The following is a 22,149-nucleotide window of genomic DNA, read 5'->3' as shown; positions in this document are numbered from 1 at the left end:
TTGAATCATGATTCTCGAAAACGAAACTAAAGAAAGCATGAAAGGTGTAAAATAAACATGTTATGTCTACGTTTAATTTACAAAATCAAGCACACAGATATATTTAGCACTTTTATAAAATGAAACTTCTACAGAATTGCGATAGAGTAAACTTTTGTTTTAAACTAAATATTGTTCGAAGCAAATTGCACGCCTTGTCAATCATTGCTAATCAAATATGATCTTCAAGTTGCCTCACTGAAATCAAAATGTTTTTACCTTTCAGTACCTGAGTTTCGATTACCTCACTTAAACGATTAAAGGGTAAAGTTCACAAGTTTCCGACACAACTGAAATGGTTTCAGACATATGTCGAAAATTTTCAGGGTAGGCAACTTCATAAATCAGAAATCAATTTTGAGATCTATTCTGTTTCGGCCCCCAGCTTAGTGGGAATATATGTTTTATGACCCACAGGTGCACGTGCATTATTTTTACATAGTAACGTGCTATATAACAACACATAATTTGTAACTGGGAGTCATCAAAAACACTGGGGGGGGGGGGGGGGAGATTCCAATTTTGTTAAATCAGAAATCAATGTGATGATCAACTGAGAGATAAATAATTGATAAAAATGGAAGCACAAATAAATTTGCATCGCTAAACTTAAGTGATTCTAACTAAGTATTCGAAAAAAATAGATATTTTTTAATGATAGTTTGCTGTTGACTAAACCTCTAACTAATATTTCTATGAGCAGAATACACATCAATTTCGAGATATGATAACAATTAGTTTGGTCGTGTAATTATATAGCACCGCCATATATGACAAAAACATTATATATTTTTAATTTATCTATCAGATCTTTTCGGCTTGTGCCCCCTCCCCGTCCCCAGTACGTTATGCATCCCCCCGCTACAGAGCGCGTGTCATTACATAGTAAATGACAACGTAAAAACATAGCACGTGCGTCTGGGGAGTGCCAATAATATGCACCCACTAAGCTGGGGGGGGGGGGGGCACAAACTGAAAAGATCATAACTATCTCAAATGTGTTAGTACAAATCAAAATGAAGTCAAAATAAAGCTTTTAAGTTTCAACTGATTGTTCTGTTTTGGGATGATCCAGCTCAGCCGAATTGATCAACCAAGACATCTGCATTAATTCATTATCGAACTTCACCTAAAACATACCACCCACACAGATTAGATTATTAAACAGCTCAGAACAGATTTACAGAACCGACACATTGACAGATAACAGCTACAAGAAAGACCTATTGAAAACGTTCAATGGATTGCTGGGTCTTTCCGATTACAGCCCCCATTATGGTACATTTACCATGATTATGGGGCTGTAGGTTATCTGACCACTAAGCTTGAGGGGGGGCTATAACAGGAAAGACCCGGATTACTCTCGTAGTGGGAGCTCTAATCTATTGCAGTTAGGGGAGGTAGCCTGGCGCATTAGAACTAAGAAGCTCACTAAGGTCCTTCAAATGACATCATTACAGGTTACAGGGTAAAAATTATAAAGCTTTGTAGTGGAAAATGACAAGGTCAGCGCACTTTTCATTCGACATTTAATAGTAAACTGGTGCCAATTGCGTTCAACTTGTCAAAATTGTGAATGCGAGAGAAATTTAGATTAAGCAAAACAAAAAAGTCAAGGGCATAAAAAGCGATTATAGCAGTGATTCCCCCGCAGAGCTACCATCTAGTATTAGAGAGCTCATATCTAGTAATTCCTGCGTTGTAAAAACGATAATCACTTTCACAATTCAGAAAAAAAAGCTTAAAGAAAGATGAGAAAACAAGTCAGCTGCAACTCACAATAAATCCACACAAACTTAAGGAATTGCTCGATCATCTCACAAGGGCTGCTCGATTTTATTTTCACTGTCACATTTTCATTATCACACCTAATTTACTGCGCACCGCCGACCTTCAGTTCTCTTCAACTAAACCTCACTGTGAAAACAGATAGTCACGCATGGTCAAAAACTACGTCGAAAAATATCTTGTGAAAACTAATAACCGTTAAATTATCAGGATAAACCAACGCTTGCCATTCGATTGCAGAATAGAATTTGATCACGAGGATATTAATTTTGAAAATAAACGATTAAAAATGTCGTTTCAGACTGCAACAATTTTCTTTTTTTTTAAAAAAAACTTCTGTTTTCTCAAAAAAATTATTTCAGCGAAACTGCAATATGGCTCAAACGAAAATCGGGGAGGGGTCAATTGTATCCTGGTTCAGATAGCAGTGAGCGCATAATGGCTTCACTAGGGGGCTTGAAAGGATGCCTTTAGAGCTTATTTCGGACTGCTAATAAGAATTGATAACATAGCCAGCAGATTGCCGGAATGTGCGCAATAGAATTGGGTGCCGTATAATATAGATAGAAACAGATACAGATTTAAATTGAAAAAACTCGACGCCGCTCAAAAAGCTAGGATAAAAATTCAGCGATAAATTAGGTTTTTTAACATTCATTCCGCAGAAGCCTTTTACTGCACATATAAGGGACCTTTGACCTTAAACTAAAGTTTTAAAGTGCAAAAGTCATTTTAGAGTGAGGTAAAGTCACATATGATCAAAATCTAATCACGCAAATGATCTTAAAACCTTTGCTAGAGAGAGAGAGAGAGAGAGAGAGAGAGAGAGAATGAGAAACGACGTCACGAGCGCAAACGCCGTTAGTGAGAGGAAGAAGTCATTCAGAAAATTTAACTTTATCAGCTTTGCTGTGTGAACAAAGGTAAAACGAAACCGAGCGTCATACGACGAAACTAAAACATAGCAGTCCTGACGCAGAATTAACAGAATTTTCGTTGACTGCACAAAAACTAGACCTAGAACGGACTATGAGTGAATTGGAAAAATCATTTCTAAATAAAACATAAAAAAACAGGACATCAATGTCAAAATGCCGCATGTCAACAAGAAACCCACTAGCGAGAAACGGAACTTTTGATCAAACAAAAGTCTAGGCCTAGAATACATGCATTGGGAATACATTAATGCATTGGGAAAAGTATTTAGAAATAAAATTTGATCAAAAAAATCAAAACAGTAAAATCAAAGTGAAATTGCCTCATGTGAACAAAAAAACCTGTAGCCAGAAAGCGCATTCTTTGTTCAAACACCGTTTTCTCACTCTACTTTAAAATTAGAGCAAAAAAATCACGTCGAAAAACCACTCGCTTTTTCGTTCGACTTTGTTTCGACGTGACCCAAATCACTACTCCAATTTAATTTGACTTCAAAAATCATGAAAAAGTGTGAAAGGATCTTAAAACAACAGCGCCCCAATAGAATTCAAATTCTTTAAACAGTAATAAACAAAGAGCACCGCTATATAGCTTTGGTCAGCTTACAGCTTCGCAGCTATAATTAAATCAAAACTACAAAACTATAGCCGGCGGATTATTGAACTAGCTGCGAAAAATACTTGCGGACCGTAGAACACAGACAGAAAAAAATGAAGAATTGAGCTCGTGGAATCGCCAACTTCGTCTAAAAAAATATCCAAAACAATTATTTTATAATATAGAAGGCAGATTGCCAGAAAATAGCAACAACAGCATCGTAGATCAGCAGTCTCTGTATAAGTTTTTGCTGCCTTTGTTAGCTGCTCTCTCAAATAACCTTCATTTAGATTGACATACACTCATTTGACCTTATCCTTTGAAAAAAAGTAAATAAAAGTCAATTTCAAAGTGAGGAAGTCATTTTTGAGATTGAGATAGATCAAATGTGACCAAAATTTAATCACGCGACTGAACAAAAAAACTCTCCACTAAGAGCGAAAAATGAAATTTAGATTGAGCAAAACAAAAAAAGTCAAGGATATAAAAAGCTGTTATAGCAGTAATTCCCCGCAGAGCCAACATCTAGTATTCCAGAGCTGATATCTAATTATTCCTGCGTTGGGAAAACGATAATCACTCACAAATAAAACAAAAGCTTAAAGACAGATGAGAAAACGAGTCAGTTGCAACTCGCAAAAAATCCACAGAAACATGATGAATTGCTTAATCATCTCACAAGGGCTGGTCAATTTTATTATCACTGTCACATTTTATTGTCACACCTAATTTATTGCGCACCTTCAGTTATCTTCAACTAAACCTCACTATGTGAAAACAGATCATCAAAAACTACGTAATAATCAAAAATTATCTTGTGAAATATAATTACTGTTAAATTATCAGGATAAATCAACGCTTGCCATTCCGCTGCAAAATAGAATTTGATCACAAGGATACTGATTTCGAAAATGAACGATTAAAAATGTCGTTTCAAGACTGCAACAATTTTCTTTTTTGAACAAACTTCTGTTTTCTCAAAAAAATACTTCAGCGAAACTGCAATATGGCTCAACGTTTTATTGCTCAAACAGAAGTCGGGGAGGAGTCAATTGTATCCTGGTTCAGATGCCAGTGACCACATGTTGGCTTTACTACGGAGCTCAAAAGGATGCCTTTAGAGCTTATTTCGGACTGCTAATAAGAATTGATAACATAGCCAGCAGATTGCCGGAATGTGCGAAATAGACTTGGGTACCGTATAATATAGATAGAAACAGATACAGATTTAAATTGAAAAAACTCGACGCCGCTCAAAAAGCTAGGTAAAAAAATTCAGCGATAAATTAATTTTTTTAACATTCATTCCGCAGAAGCCTTTTACTGCACATATAAGGGACCTTTGACCTTAAACTAAAGTTTTAAAGTAAAAAGTTATTTTAGAGTGAGGTAAAGTCACGTATGATCAAAATCTAATCAAGCAAATGATCTTAAAACCTTTGCTAAACTAAAGTTTTATAGTGCAAAAGTCATTTTAGAGTGAGGTAAAGTCACGTATGATCAAAATCTAATCAAGCAAATGATCTTAAAACCTTTGCTAGAGAGAGAGAGAGAGAGAATGAGGAATGATGTCACGCGCACAAACGCCGTTAGTGAGAGGAAGAAGTCATTCAGAAGATTTAACTTTTTCAGCTTTGCTGTGCGAACAAATGTAAAACGAAACCGAGCGTCAGAGGACGAAACAAAAACATAGCAGTCCTGACGTAGAGTTCACAGAATTTTCATTGACTGCACAAAAAACTAGACCTAGAACAGACTATGAGTGAATTGGAAAAATCATTTCTAAAAAAACATTGTTGGTTCAAACCAAAGACTAGGCCTAGAATGAATCATGGATGCATTGGGAAAACCATTTAGAAAAAAAATTCGATCAAAAAATTTCAAACACAGTAAAATCAAAGTGAAATTAAATTGCCTCATGTGAACAAAAAACCAGTAACCAGAAAGCGCATTTTGTTGAAACACCGTTTTTTCACTACTTTAAAATTAGAGCAAAAATTTCATGTCGCAAAACCACTCCCTTTTTCGTTCAACTTTCTGTTTCGACGTGACCAATATCACTAATCCAATTTGACTTCAAAAATCATGAAAAAATGTGAACATATCTTAAAAAAACAGCGCCCCAATATAATTCCAATTCATTAAACAGTACAAAACCAAGAGCACCGCAATATAGCTTTGCTCAGCTTCGTAGCTATAGTAAAATCAAAAAAATAGCCGGCGGATTATTGAACTAGCTGCGAAATATACTTGCGGACCGTAGAACACAGACATAAACAAATAAAGAATTGAGCTCGTGGATTCGCCAACTTGGTCTAAAAAATCCAAAATAATTATTTTATAATATAGCTGGCAGATTGCCAGAAAATAGCAACAATAGCAACGTAGATCAGCAGTCTCTGTATAAGTTTTTGCTGCCTCTATTAGCCGCTCTCAAATAACCTTCATTTAGATTGACACACACCCATTTCGCCTCATCCTTTGAAAAAAAGTAAATAAAAGTCAATTTCGAAGTGAGGAGGTCATTTTTGAGATTGAGATAGATCAAATGTGACAAAAATTTAATCACGCGAATGAAAAAAAAACTCTTTCCACCAAGAGCGAAAAATGAAATTTAGATTGAGCAAAACAAAAAAAGTCAGGGGTATAAAAAGCTGTCATAGCAGTAATTCCCCGCAGAGCCAACATCTAGTATTCCAGAGCTGATATCTAATTACTCCTGCGTTGAGAAAACGATAATCACTTTCACAAATTAGAAAAAAGTTTATAGAAAGATGAGAAAACAAGTCAGTTGCAACTCGCAATAATTCCACAGAAACTTAAACAATTGCTTGCTCATCTCACAAGAGCTGGTCGATTTCATTGTCGCTGTCACATTTTGATTGTCACAGCTAATTTATTGCGCACCTTCAGTTATCTTCAACTAAACCTCACTATGTGAAAAGAGATAGTCACGCATGGTCAAAAACTACGTCAAAAATTATCTTGTGAAAAATAATTACCGTTAAATTATCAGGATAAACTAACGCTGGCCATTCGACTGCAGAATAGAATTTGATCACGAGGATATTAATTTTGAAAATGAACGATTAAAAATGTCGTTTCAGACTGCAACAATTTTTTTTATAAAACTTGTTTTCTCAAAAAAATTATTTCAGCGAAACTGCAATATGGCTCAAACGAAAATCGGGGAGGGGTCAATTGTATCCTGGTTCAGATAGCAGTGAGCGCATAATGGCTTCACTAGGGGGCTTGAAAGGATGCCTTTAGAGCTTATTTCGGACTGCTAATAAGAATTGATAACATAGCCAGCAGATTGCCGGAATGTGCGCAATAGAATTGGGTGCCGTATAATGTAGATAGAAACAGATAGATTTAAATTGAAAAAATTCGACGCCGCTCAAAACGCTAGGAAAAAATTCAGCGATAAATTAAGTTTTTTAACATTCATTCCGCAGAAGCCTTTTATTAGGGACCTTTACTGCACATATAAGTTCCTTTGACATTAAACTAAAGTTTTAAAGTGCAAACGTCATTTTAGAGTGAGGTAAAGTCACGTATGATCAAAATCTAATCAAGCAAATGATCTTAAAACCTTTGCTAGAGAGAGAATGAGGAATGACGTCACGCGCGCAAACGCAGTTAGTGAGAGGAAGAAGTCATTCAGAAAATTTAACTTTATCAGCTTTGCTGTGTGAACAAAGGTAAAACGAAACCGAGCGTCATACGACGAAACTAAAACATAGCAGTCCTGACGAAGAATTCACAGAATTTTCGTTGACTGCACAAAAACTAGACCTAGAACGGACTATGAGTGAATTGGAAAAATCATTTCTAAATAAAACATAAAAAAAACAGGACATCAATGTCAAAATGCCGCATGTCAACAAGAAACCCACTAGCGAGAAACGGAACTTTGGTTCAAACCAAAGACTAGGCCTAGAATGAACCATGGATGCAATGGGAAAACCCGTAAGAAAAAAAAATTCGATCAGAAAATTTAAAACACAGTAAAATCAAAACGAAATTGCCTCATGTGAACAGAAAACCAGTAGCCAGAAGAACATTTTTGTTCAAACACCGTTTTCTCACTCTACTTTAAAATTAGAGCAAAAAAAATCACGTAGCATGTTTCGACGTGACCAAAATGACTACTCCAATTTAATTTGACTTTAGAAATCATAAAAAAGTGTGAAAAGATCTTATAAAAACAGCGCCCCAATAGAATTCAAATTCTTTGAACAGTAATAAACAAAGAGCACCGCAATATAGCTTCGGTCAGCTTACAGCTATAATCAAATCAAAAATATAGCCGGCGGATTATTGAACTAGCTGCGAAATATACTTGCAGACCGTAGAACACAGACAGAAACAAATAAAGACTTGAGCTCGTGGAATCGCCAACTTGGTCTAAAAAAATAATCAATACAAGTATTTTATAATATAGCTGGCATATTGCCAGAAAATAGCAACAATAGCATCGTAGATCAGCAGTCTCTGTATAAATTTTTGCTGCCTCTATTAGCTGCTCTCAAATAACCTTCATTTTGATTGACACACACCCATTTGACCTTATCCTTTGAATAAAAGTAAAAAAAGTCAATTTCAAAGTGAAGTGATTTTTGAGATTGAGATAGATCAAATGTGACCAAAATTTAATCACGCGAATGAACAAAAAAACTCGCTCCACTAAGAGCGAAGAATGACGTCACGCACGCACTTCAGTTGAAACTGCATGAACGAATGAACAAAAAGCAATTTTAAGTGGTTGTGACGTCATATGGTTGTAACAAAAATCGCAACGACGAAATAAAAAAACCAAGAGAAGGCCAATAATAGCCCCAGGTATCGCTGTGCGGCTATTAAAAAAACATCATTGTGCGTATAATATTATAGTTGCGATGCTTTATCAGTAAGAGCCTTCATTGTAGAGGAACCGCTCAATGACCTTAAATGATGTAGTAAAATTAGGATACTTTAATACAGATGTCAGAAGTCATTTGGAGAGTGAGGTAAGTCATTTAAGATCAACGAATTCATCACGCAACTCAGCTAAAACACACGGCTAATTAGTCTGACGTCACGCACAAAAAACAGTTGATGCAATTCAATATAGGTACGCTCATCTTACAGCTTCGTAATAAAAAACAGGCGTCTTCGCTGTTTGTTGTGTGAATCAGTAAAATTGCTTCAAACTTTATTCCGGAGCAATTGATAACTACGATCATTTCTGAAAGCTATTTTTACGATGAAAATAATGAAACTTCTGCTTTAAAAGCGCATCAAATGAAGGTCCGGGGGGGGGGGGGGGGGGGAGGCCTTAAAAGGTGACCAATTTAGTTACCCTCTTGTAGACAAAGAATCCGACAACGAGCATAATGATCACAAGGACTAGAACTCCGATGCTTGCGATTATCACTAGATACTTGAGATAGTTGGGCTTGCTGCAGAACTCGTTCTTGTATCCACATTCTGGTGGGTTTTGAGGCGCAACTCCCGTTATCCACGGAACACCTGGACCTGGTAGCAAAAGACCATTTCATCAATCTGCGATGAAAAATTTCAAAACCAGATGACTTGCATTGAAAAAACTAATTATTGACTGCTTGTGCTCTAATTATTGAACACAGAATATTGAAACCAAACACCAAGGCGCTTGTCAAATTTAGATCCTGATTATAACTTATCCTGATTATACCTCATTTAAAAGTTTTCCTAATTATAACTTATTCTCGTTCAGAAGCTCTGCTAAATTTCAAGAAATTAATATTTTTGATATAATCTGATAGGACGTGGGTGCATTCTCAAATCTTAACTTAGCCTTTGCTAAAAATTGAACTTTTTCGACCGCAATTTTATTGAACCCTCTCATCCTAATTTCAACCATCAATTTCTAGTGACCCAAACACGCTTGAAAAAAATACCATGACAAGCATTCAATGCCTGCAATATTATCCACAGCTCTAATTCTGAAATAAACGTTGCAAAAACTTTTGGGACACACTTTTAAACTGAACAATCTCTGTAATCAAATGAGGGACAATTTTATTTTACTCCACGATTCTTCGTTGCTTGGTTGTCATAAAATGTGAAAGAGATCAAAAAGATTTTAAAAAAATAGTTGAATGAGATTAAAAAAGAAACAACAGCTTTTCGTGAAACCAATAATTTAATTTCAGTTTTTCATTTAATGAGGCTCAAAATTACAGACAAACGGATACAGAACAGAAGATGCACAATCGCTTGTTTTGACTTAATATGTTTTGAAGATTTTTTTCCACTGTTATCAAGAAACCATAAAATTCACCTATCAGCATGAAGGACCAATGGAGGCTACTAAAGAAATGTCAGATTCTATCCATTTGATCACTTTCCAAGGTTTGATCATTTGCAAAGATAATCTTTTTACCATTTTCAAAACTCAAAATACAACACAGCACTTTATTTAGAGAAGGCCATTGATATCCCAGCTTGAAAATTGAACTGGTAATAAATAATTGGTATATTAGCAATTGGATCTATTCTGCCCCCGCTTAGCGGTCATATAACTTTTACGGACTCTAGGCGCATGTGCTATTTTTTTTACAGAGTAACGTGCTATATAAAAACTTAATTTTATAAGTTAGGTAATATTAAACATAGCTGTCACATTACCTCAAAAATAGCTGCGATAGCTTCATAGACATACAGTCCGAAAAAGATTACGACAAAAAAATGAGACTGACGAGGGAAATTCCAGTTTTTAACTAATTCCTGTAATGTCTTAATTTAAAGAAAACATTGTATTTCACGTACAAAGCTAAGTCAGAAATGCATTAAGAAAGAGAAAGCAGAATTGAAGTGGATCTGACGTCACATGGTCGTAAAAATTTTAACAAAAAAACAGCAGGACAACTCCTGAATTTTAATTCGAAGCCTTAAATTAACTGAGGAGCCAAATAACAGCAGATTTCCAGCAACATCAAACTTTGACAGCAGAAAAGTATAGGATCCTAGATGCACAACTTTTAATCTAAAGAGCTTAAATCAAATTTCCCATAACTAGAATTGTCAAAAACATTATAAAAATTCCAAAGAATTTAGAAACACATTGATACTACGCGTGCCTAAAAAGTATAAACTAACTTTGCAGAAACCCATGGAAACAATCACAAAAATGAAAAATTGGCAAAAATAAGAATCTATTTGACAAAGAGTCGAATTTAGAAAAAAGCGCATAACAAAATGCTAAAGTTCTAACTCATAGCTTGTCTATCAACTGGAGAGATCATAAAGCATCGTTTATTGACTCCATTAGGTGAAAAATGTACGAAAAATCACAAATTATTAACTAAAATCAGTATAATTCATCCACTAATTGAGCGCATTAGAAAGACAAGTAGATGTTTTTTTCATTCACACTAAGCAACAAGCCAACAAAAAAAGCAATAACAACCAGCAAAAGTAAAAAAAAATACTAACTTTTTAGTCAAAGTCATTAAAACAATTAGCTATTAACTCAAAAAAAGAACAGCTCATATTATTATGGCTCATAAGTAACCTACTAAGATGTTAAAGAGAATACGTGACAAGAAAACGAAACCAACAAAAAATGCCAACTCAAGAAAACCTTTTTTATACTAGTGTCAAAATGCGTAAAAAGCATTGGCTAAAAATTCAAAACACATTAGGTTCACTAAAGCCTCATTAGCAAGCGATGAAAACTGTCATTAACTAAAAGATGAGGCAACAAAAATTAAAAAAAAAACAGCTGGCAAATTGCCGGAAAATAGCCGCGATAGGTGCTTGTGGCTATGACCACCAGTCCCTTAATAGACCACTAGACTTTTTGGGTTAGTTCAACTGTCAACTTTAAGACACATACAGTCTATATGGAAAAAACACTAGGAGATTTTTCAAAATTTATATTCGAAATGAAAAACTCAAGGCTAATAATCAAGAATCAAGGGCGTATAAGTTTGCCGCTACTTAGATGCACACTATTGTTCTTAAACTAGTAAATGTTCATAAAATTTAAAGTTCCATAAGTGAGTTCAGAAGTCTTTCAGTGTTTCAGATGTTTTTGAGTGATGTAAGTCACACAATTGACCTAAAAGCAGAAATGACGTCACGCACACAAATTTTAACCGCAAAGCAGTAGAAGTCATTGAAAAAGTCAATTCCAAGAAGTCAGGTCTTAAGAATAATTGACGGAGGCGATGAATTAAAAAACATAGCAGGACAAGTCCTGAAATACAATCCAAAGAATTGAATGACAAACAGACCTAATGTAACTGATCAGCAGATCAATTGAACAATCCCAACCATAAAGACCATAAAGTTGAGAACCCAAAAGAATCAAACAAACTAAACAAAATAACCAATGCTAAAACTCTTGAAGCTTTTAACCTGAAGGCCATAAATGAAACAATTCAAACTCATCATTAGTTCACGCACAAGCTTTTAAAGAGATTATTTTGCCACTAAAGTTAGATAAACTCGAGAGATATCACAAATGCTTCAAAAAAACTGAGAAAAGCAAAACTTAAAGAAATTTTCTAAATATCGCTGGAAAAATTAAAAACCAATTTTTATCTCTGGAATTCTGTTATGTAACGCATCTGCAAGACTTAGAAATGCTTCGTGGGACGGTAAAGGTCGCTAAACTCAGAAAATGACAAAGAATTCTAAACATTTAAAAAATTTCACAAAATCTTGCTAAAAACGTGATATTATAATCTTCAGAACCCTTTTATTGTCTCTGGAGACTATCCATTATCCCTACTGCAGGCCTTGAATAGCTTCACTGGCTCAAAAAGGTCCACAAAATTGTAACATGATAATAATTTTCAGAAAATTGAAAATTTAATTTTATCAAGATATTGCTGATATTCGTGTTATTAATGTATTGATAACCATTCCATTACCTCTATCACCTATGCAGTAACTTATTATCAAACTCTGGAGGAGGTTCCTGGGACCTGGTGCAGGAAAAAATCAAAAAATTTCAATACATTTTTTAAAAAACTTGAAAAATGGCAAGTTTTATTTCAAAAACCTGCTAAAATTTGTGATATTAAAAAATTGACAACCATTTTATTGCCACTAGAAACTATGCAGCAACATAATTGCAAACCTTATAGTAGGTTCACTGACCAGTGAGAAAAAATATTAAATTTACAGAAACTTGTTTTTCTTTTCTTAAAAAATCGTTAAATTCTAGATACTAAAATCTTAAAACACATTCCCCATTACAAATAAAACTATGCAGTAAACTATTATCAAAAACTAGAGGAGAAGCTTTGGCCATTGAGGTTAGAGAAACCCAAAAATTGAGAAGAATTTTCAAAAACTTGAAAAAAATTCTATCAAAAAACTGCTAAAATTTGTGATGTTAAAATGTTGAAAACCACTCCACTACCACCAGAAATTATGCAATAACCTATTATTATAACCAAGAGGAGGCTTCTTGACACCAGGGGCTGAAAAACCTCAAAAAATGACAAAAATTGTCAACATTGAAAAATTGTTAGGAAACTGTATAAATTTGCACGTTTACTTTTGGAATACCAAAACATCTAGCTCCTAAAATGGCCATTAAACGTAAATACCTCACGCCAAACACCAATATGAAGCTTCACAAAGCTGAATTTCAGACTGATCCAACAAAAAATTGGAAAAATGACGAAAAAATGCGAAAACTTGCAACATTTTGGGCTAAAAAACTCCTAATAATGACCTTATAACCTTGAATTACGGCCTTCCCAGCAGCTTCAACACTCTAAACATTTGGAGGACAACTAAACACGGCTAAGGGCCTCTAATGAATCTTGATGCCCGCTGAGCTTTACCTGTTTATCCCGTTTTGAAAGCTCAGAGTCATGAAAAGATGTGAAAACATCTTACAAAAATAAAAAAAAAGCAGGACAAGTCGTGACGTACAATTCAAAGAATTTTCATTGACTAAACAGAAAAACTAGACCTAGAATGGACTATATGTGAATTGAGAAAACCATTTTAAAAAAATCAGATAAAAAATATGAAAAAAACAGAAAATCAATGTCTAAATGCCGCATGTGAACAAAAAACCACTACCGCGAAATGAAAATTTAATTCAAACAAAAAACTAGGCCTAGAATGAGCTGTGAATGGACTGGGAAAACAATTTAGAAAGAAATCCGATCCAAAAAATTGAAGAAACAGTGAAAATCAGAGTGAAACTATGTGACCGCATGTGAACAAAAAACCACTACCGAGAAACCGAATTTTTTTTTCAAACACCGTTTTCTCACTCCACTTTAAAATTAGAGCGAAAAAAAAATTCACGCCGCAAAACCACTCGCTTTTTCGCTCCATTTCCTGTTTCGGCGTGACCGAAATCACTACTCCAATTTGACTTCAGAAATCATGAAAATGTGTGAACAGATCTTAAAAAAAACATAGCCGGAAGAATTCCGGAAACGACTCGAAGGAGAAAATTGCCCATCCTTATGACTAAACAACTGAACAACTATTGTGAACCCTGAACCTCCATAAATGCCATAAAAAAATTAAGGAAGAATAGAAACGGCATTCAAAAACAAATTGAAAAAAAAAACTATAAAAACTGAGTTCTTTATAGTACAAGGAAACATAAAGCCGAGTACAATTCCTTTCCAATTAGGGCAAGGGAAAGCTCGCAAGTCATAATAGGCTAAAAAACTTGACTAAGACTAAGAAAAAAGAAAAACTGCAAAAAAAATTAAAAAAATGGTTTAAAATTTCTCAATTTTTCTGTCAATTTTCCTCAGAAAAAAATGAGTTATACAATGAAAACTTTAGTCAAATGGTATCTGAATATTTCTTAACAAGCTTTTATCCAAATCTCACTTACAGAAATTAAAACAAAAAAAACAGGCAAAAAATCAATAAATTTCGTCTAAAAATCAGCAAAACTGATCAAAAATCTACAAATTAACATTCAACTCAAATTTTCTATACTTCTGGCTACACAACTAGGACAACTATTGTAAGCCCTGAACCTCCACAAATGCCATAAAAAAATAGGGAAGAATAGAAATGGCATTCAAAAAAAAATTGAACAAAAAACTATAAAAACTTAAGTTTTTTTTAACTTGGGTTTTTTAAATAGTACAAGGACACATAAAGCCTAGTAACATTCCTTTCCAATTAAGGCAATGGAAAGCTCGCAAAACAATGGGCAAGTCATAATAGGCTAAGAAACTTGTCTAAGACTAAGAAAAAAGAAAAACTGCAAAAAAAAATAAGAAAAATGGTTTAAAATTTCTCAATTTTTCTGTGAATTTCCCGAAGAAAAGAATGATTTACACTAAAAAAATTTAGTCAATTGTTAGCTGAATATTCCTTAAGTAACAAGCTTCCATTCAAATCCCACTGAAAGCATTAATACAAAAAAAACAGGCAAAAAATCAATAAATTTCGTCTAAAAAATCAGCAAAACTGATCAAATACCTCCAAATTAGCATTATACTCAGAATTAACTACTTGAAACCTTCAATTCCTATCAAAACAAGCCTAAAACTAATCCAATATTATAATCAAACCTCATTACCATCAGAAGTTGCAAAAAAACTGCTTTTAAAAGCCGCACGTGAACAAAAAATTTCGCTCGCTTAGAGAAAATTTTTTCAAATATCAATTTCTCGCTCTCTCAAAAACAGCGGTATGAACAAAAACCACTCTCTTTTCGCTCCACTCTCAACTTTTGTTCAGCCCCAAAATCACTCCAAATTTTTTCACGCGTTTCATTTCGCGCTTCAAAATTCACTCCAATAAAATTGATTAAAAAAAAAGGACTTCTCCAATACTCCTCTTCGAGTCGTAAAAAGACAGCGCCCCAATACAATTCAAATTCTTTGAATTGTAAAAAAAGACAGAGCACCAATACAATCCAATTCTTGGATTGTAGAAAACACGATGTCCCCAATAATAGCCGCTATCGCTTCGCGGCTAAAAATAAGACAACAAAAATAACCTCAAACACGGGCGAATCTCAAAAACTCACTAATATAAGACCAGAAATGGTGTCAAAGTCATTAAAATCATTAGCAGCCAATTGATGATGGTCTCAAACAACGACAACTAGGCGGAATTAGAACATAATTAGCTTGACTTTTAATTGTGCTTAAGGAGAAAAAAATTGAATGGCAACCAACAAAATTTACTGTCAAAATGAAAAATCACTCAATAACCATTTCTCACTCCACGTTAAAAGCATTTTGAAAAAAAAACATTTGAAACCTAATGTTTTCCGCTCCCTTTACTATTCCAGCATGAATAAAATCGCCACTCGAATTTGACTTCTCATTGAATTCAAAAAATCGCAAAAGTATGTGAACAGATGTTAAAGACAGCCCACCGATACAATCCAAATCCTTCAAATTGCAAAAGACAAGAGAAAACCAATAATAGCTCAGAGCCAACACCGACAAGCGTACAATCGTTTGGCATACAAGCTTCTTAATCAAGTTTTACCTGTTGTGAAGTTGGAGCCATCAATATTGTAAGTGATGTGGACTGAAAAGGTGCCAGATGTTACATCTGCCATCCTCAGTACATTTATCCGAACCACTCTTTGTCCATCAGGATTGAAGACTACGTTCGGACTTGACGCAAATTTTGGATCATTGAAGGTTTTCTGACGGACATAAGGATTTAGGTGGTCGTGAAAAGGAGGTTTCAGTCCATTCTGGATGGACTTGGCAAGAGACTCCATTAGCAGTTTTACACCGTCATAGGTCGCAGCAACATACTGCATGTATTCTGGCTTCTCCGGCAGGACACAGTTCGAGAATTGGCTACTTTTGCAAGCAGCCGCGAAATCGTCTCGAATGCTTTCGTAACGCGTAACATTTCCCGCAAACAGATCCTCGTGTCTGACAATGAGGACATGGCGAAATATGCGCTTTAAGATTTGGTTGATGGGGTGACTTTCGTCCGTATATGGATCTCGCCAGGGCTGGTTCTGCACATTGTCGCCGATCATATAATTGTGGTCCAAGTACACGATCACATACTCCTCTATGTTGAACTTTTTCAGGTAGAAAATGTTGTAGAGAAACTGTCGCAAAAACTGAGGCTGCAAACTCACAACTAGGACTCTAGTGAAAGTACTGAATGCCAGTTGTTTCTCATTAAGAGGCCCAAGTTTCTCCCGCATGTCGTTGTCAACAACATAAGACAGCCCAACGTGATAATCTTCGACTCCACTATTGACAAACAGTTTCCAGTCACGCACGAAGGACCAAATGGGCGCAAGGTTGAGGTCATCGCGTTTATTAGTCGAGTCGTAGTCACTATATATATTTGCAGGGTGCATTTCCCAGCCAAAGTAGTCGAACATCTGCTTGACGGCATAGAAAATACCAGGCCCGTTTTCTAGTACTGCGGATGGTGATACTGGATCTTTGTTATACTTGCCCGTGTAAGCATACGGCGCCATTAGCCGAACAGCAGTCGGATCGGAGTTACTTGCAACATGACATCCAACTGTCATAGAATTCAGTCTGTAATGACGTGTCAGGGAGTCTGCCTGAATCATCAACGAGACAAGTCAAACCACCTCCACCTCCCCCGATCCCCATAACCCCCCCCCCTCAGTTTAGTGGGCTCATATTATTTGCAGCCTCTGAGCGCACATGTCATTTTACATAATGACACAAACCCATCACAATAAAGCAAATATCAATTTTAATTCGAAAATTAAACATTAAACAAAAGTACAAAAATGAAGATAAGAATCAAAACAAATGGTATCAAGGCTAATAGAAAAATTAGCATTCAATTAGAACCACTGAAAAGACTCAATCATGCCTCCTATTAGAGAGACCATGAGAGCCGTCATTAGCGAGTCAAAACAAAAGAGACAAAATTTTAAAAATATATAAAATCGTCAATAAATTAATTAAAATTTTCAACAAGTTGCGCAAGAGAAGTTTAAACCGTTATATTTGAATCAAAAAGAATTAAAAAAGACTAATTAAAAAGCAAATAAATAAAAAAAATGACGACAGAAGCCAAAATGTGGCACGCGAAAAAACTCTCAAGAACCAAACGATTCTTCAATTCACTTAAAAACATTTAGACTCCTCAATGATAACAAAAAGTGAAAAATTTGGGAACAGATTTTAGAAAAAGACAACACGCGCCCAATACATTTCAAAATAATAGAATTGTAAACATAGCTGGCAGATTGCCAGAAAATAGCCGCAATAGATTCGTAGATCGGCAGTCTAAAAAAACAGTAAAAAAGACAGACCAAAAAAATTGTCTTTTCATTGAAGACTGATCTGTTATATTTTGATTAAAAATCTGTATAATTTATGGCTGCCTCTATTAGCTGATCTCAAATAACCTTCATTTAGAATTAAAGTAAATAAAAGTCAATTTCAAAGTGAGGAAGTCATTTTTGAGAGTGAGGTAAGTCGTGTGACCAAAAAATTTAATCACGCGAATGAACAGAAAAAATCGCTCCACTAAGCAAATCGCATCTACAATAAAAGCAGAAAACATCAAAAATGAACAAACATTAAAAAAACAGAAAATCAAACAAAATATCAAAGATAAAAATAAGATAGATGTTTCAACAAACAATCAAAACAATTTATACTTAAATTTTTCACAGTGATTGCAAGTTTTCCACGGAAAACAGGCCAGGGGACGCTAAAGCACAAAATCCTATAAGACCAAAGCACAATGGTTTCAAATCTCACCCCTTAAAACGTATTTTTTAAGAAGAAAAAGAGGAGACGGCTTGTAGCTTGACTCAGATACTTCGTATCTTAACTCAGACACGTCTATATTTCAAAGTTCTGTCATTTTTTTTGTTCTGATTTTGAGCATTTCATAACCAGTGAAAATCTACACACCCAGGGCATCATAGTTTATGGGTTTATCCCGTTTTGATTTCGATTATCGATACTGATTCTGTTCACTTTAGATTGCTTTGCTGAGCAATTGGTGTCTAAAAGAAATTTGAGCAGAATGAGAAGAGTGAAACTAGCCTAGAGAACTCACAAAGATTTCAAGCAAATTTTGAACAAGCTGAACAAGATAAAGCGAAAAAAATCTAGTTTGACGAAAAAAAACATAGCAGGACAAGTCCTAGCATACAATTTCAAGAATTTTCATTGACTTAACAAACAACTAGACCAACGGACTATGAAAGAATTGGGAAAATCTTTTAAAAATATCAATTCAATAAAATGGAAAAAAAAGTAAAAGCCAATGTCCAATTGCCGCATGTGAACAAAATATCACTATCGAGAAAGCGAATTTTTGTTCCAACACTGTTCATTCACTCTATTTTAGAGCGAAAAAATTCACGCCGCCAAATTGCTTGCTTTTGCGAGCCACTTCCTGTTTCGACGTCAACAATTCACTCCAATTTGACTTCAAAAACCAAGAAAATGTATAAAACTGCAGAACTTACATATTAAAATATGTGCTAGCAGACCTGTAATTGTTTCCACTTAGAAACATTAACCAACCTGAACTACACATTTGAATTTGAAAAAAAGGCAGAAAAAACAGTACTTAGGAGAAAAAAATTGAAAAACAGAAAATCAAGCAAACAAATTTAGACTCTTTTCTTCAACTAAAACAAACTTCAAATGACAACAAAATTAAAAGGCCATGAAAACCCACAAGAATACAAATTTCAACCAAAACATTCACTTTGGACACACAAAAACTTAAATAAAATTACGAAAACCGCTAAAAAAGTGTCCAAGACGGCGAAATCACAAAAATGGCTCCTGATTGCATATAAAACTCTAATATATGAAAGTGATAAATGCACCAAAAAATAATTACTTGTTAATGGTGTACAACAATCTTTTTACCAGAATAATTAAGTAAGAAACAGCTTCGAAAAAGCCTGCACGTGATCAAAATATTTCGCTCGCTTAGCGAAAAATCTTTCACACCTACTTTTTTCGCACTCTCTCAAAAACGCAGCATGAACTGAAAATCCTTCTCTTCTCTCTGCTCTTCAATTCGTTCAACCATTTGACCTAAAAGCTTAATTTTTACGTGTTGCATTGACTTTGACATCCTGTTTTAAATACACTCCAAAAAATTATCGATCAAAAAAAGACGCTCTTTGAGTCGTAAAAAAGGACTTCTCCAATACTCCTCTTCGAATCATAAATGGACAGCACACCAATACAATTCAAATTCTTATACAATTCAAATTCTTATACAATTCGAATATGAGCGCTATAATAGAAATAGCCGGCTGAGAAGATGAGGGCGGCTATTAATAACAATTGTAAATTGGGCTGGCATAAGCTTTGCCTATTTTTTTTTCGAAAAAGGGGGGCTGTTAGTTTGAAACGTTGATAGATTAAAAAGGAAAAAAAAACACGATTCACATTTCTCAAATTAATAAGAGTAAAAAAAATCTACACACCCAGGGCATCATAGTTGGACACATTGGACCGAAGAAGCCATGTACATGGTTATCTGCATAACTTATAATAGCTGCCATAGAATGTGTCTTGTAGTTACAATCAGTGTCGATATAGCTGACTTTAAAGTAAAAATTGGGCAACAGATCACCCAATAGCTTCTCAATGCTCATTTGCAGCGCCACCAAAGTTGAGTTGAGCGACATAGGAGATACTGAGTAGTCGGTTTTTGCTGGCGCTAGCACCCCCAGCCGATATTCTTGCTTCCAATTGGCTTTCTGTCCGATAGTAACATGGCCCTGTACATAATTGTCATCGTAACAGCCAACCGGGAACAACGCATTATTCACAAGTACTATTGTGCAAATGATCTGCAATGCGGACTCGAAAAACACCGAGTTCGACATGACAGATTGCATTTGTTAATCAGTCCACCATTTGAAGATGTTAGACGCTACTCTTGTACCCCCGCTCTCATCAATGCTCTGAAATATAATGATCAGGAAATTATCCAGAGAACGAAGTCTCGTTACAGGATACATTTGAATGCTTTGCCGGGAACCACTTACGCACTAAAGAAACCACAAAACTTCTTAGGTTATAAAAATCAAGCTTTTTTGGTGACATGCAATCTAAACACCTCATTTGAATACCCCTCTACAACGTATGGTGGGATAGTGAAGTTGCCCTGGGTCCTGTTAGAACTCCTTCAAAATCAATTCCAACTAATTTCAATCGGAAGTCTGATGTTCGTTGACAGTCTGTAATTTAATAAATTTCATTGGTAACATTGTTTAGCGGTTGCAAGTGGATTAAAGAATCGTATTTAGAACGATCAAGGCCTCCGTTTACTGCCCAACTTAGCTGTTTTTCGAATGTCATTATCAAAATTGTATTGATTATTCCCAATTAGGTATGTAAGTCGGCTGCGTATTGTAAATGATGCCACATAAAACCGACCCGTACCGAACACCAAGTTTAAATCAGTACTAGGCAATTGTAAATACAAGTCTCCCGTGTAATATATTTTTCTCGCTTGAGATTTGCTTCTTTCAGGCGTATATAAGCGGCACAAAAGACAAACTTTCCACAATCGTGGTGGCGCAGAAAGGAGAACAAAAATCTAGGGAGAGGGAGATCGTAGGTTCGATCCCCGTTCGGTACTTTATTTTTGCACTTGGCCCAAGTCCGACTATTGTAAAATCAGACTGAACGCAAGTCTGACAAGTAAAAAAAAATGACTTGAATCAGTCTATGATTCAGTAATGATGAGGAATTGCATTTAGGCTGGCCCGGTACTGAAACGCACTTGGAGTTAGGTACGGGAAGGCATTTCAATCATTATACTTCATCGATCAACTGGGAATTTATTTTAATTTGCCTAAGTATCGTCTTTTCGAAAAGTAAGAATTTCTTTATTCATGAGTAAATTTTATTCAAAAAAATCAGCCACATCCAAAATGCACCTTTCAAAAGGACTTATATTCCTGGTTAATAAACTTGCTAATTTAGAGTACGACACTGTTCTGGATATTGCATCAAACCTCGTTTATTTAGCATGTGCATATAGTTCAAATAGAAGTTCGGATCTATTCTGTTTCGGCCCCCAGCTTAGTGGGCTTATATTTTTACGCCCCCGGCGCACGCGCTATTTTTTTACATAGTAACGTTCTATATAACAACACATAATTTTTAACTGGGGGGCGTAAAAAACACAGAATAGATCCAGAAGTTCAACAGTAGTAGCCTAAGAGCCGTATTTGAGATACTGTTTTCTAACATTTCGGACTGAACCTATCGGACTAAAAATATTGAAAACAAGATTATCGTCTCAGTTACTAAAGAATTTCATCTCACGGATTTCAAATCCTAACGATGTCAGTTTTTCTAGTAGAAGAGCTCATGATCTTTGGAAACAAATTCTTTTCATAGACAAAGGAACATGCTTGATTAAAATCTTCGTTTCTCTATCTCAAAAGTTCTAACAAAAATCAATTTCAAAAACTGTACATGCAGTAAAGTTGGTTATTGGATATCTGGTAATTGATGGTACAATCTTCAACAACATTTAAAAAAACTTAGATTAAATTGAATAGTGCCTGGATATTATTAGATAACGGGCAGTATTAGCCAATATTTGATTTTGAAGGAAAACACAGTTAATTAATCCTTCACAAAAGCTTACCAGTGAAATAGGCCAGCGAAATAGTCCTACAATTTACTGAATGTCTCCTTTTTTCTCGAAAAATTAGTATTATATATTTTCTGGGCTAATACGACAGTTTTGTATGAAATCACTCATTGACGAAATGTAGCGGTTCAAAAAGATGATCGATGCGATACTTCACACCCATGCAATTATTGAAAGACTCGTGGATTT

At 35.1% G+C, this 22,149-nt stretch overlaps 1 protein-coding gene across 2 annotated transcripts; it reads right to left on the bottom strand.

The window, feature by feature from the left end:
• Window positions 1-60: 60 nt before the first annotated feature.
• On the bottom strand, window positions 61-20,275 carry LOC142342576 (atrial natriuretic peptide receptor 2-like). 2 transcript variants are annotated; one of them, XM_075393950.1, is made up of 4 exons: window positions 19,772-20,275; window positions 15,835-16,891; window positions 8,705-8,880; window positions 61-1,168 (listed from the first exon to the last, which is right to left on the bottom strand). In XM_075393950.1, exons 1-4 carry the CDS (start codon window positions 20,186-20,188, stop codon window positions 1,076-1,078), a joined length of 1,743 nt encoding a protein of 580 aa, XP_075250065.1. In that variant the 5' UTR covers window positions 20,189-20,275; the 3' UTR covers window positions 61-1,075. The 2 variants fall into 2 exon arrangements, with proteins under 2 accessions (XP_075250065.1, XP_075250066.1); XM_075393951.1 differs by lacking the exon at window positions 19,772-20,275 and adding an exon at window positions 18,228-18,390.
• Window positions 20,276-22,149: the final 1,874 nt, after the last annotated feature.

Source organism: Convolutriloba macropyga, chromosome 7, assembly GCF_964194025.1.
Source record: "Convolutriloba macropyga chromosome 7, txConMacr16.3, whole genome shotgun sequence".
Taxonomy (NCBI): Eukaryota; Metazoa; Xenacoelomorpha; order Acoela; family Convolutidae; genus Convolutriloba; species Convolutriloba macropyga.
Note: the sequence above shows the minus strand (reverse complement) of the source record. Positions and strands in the feature narration are given on the sequence as shown.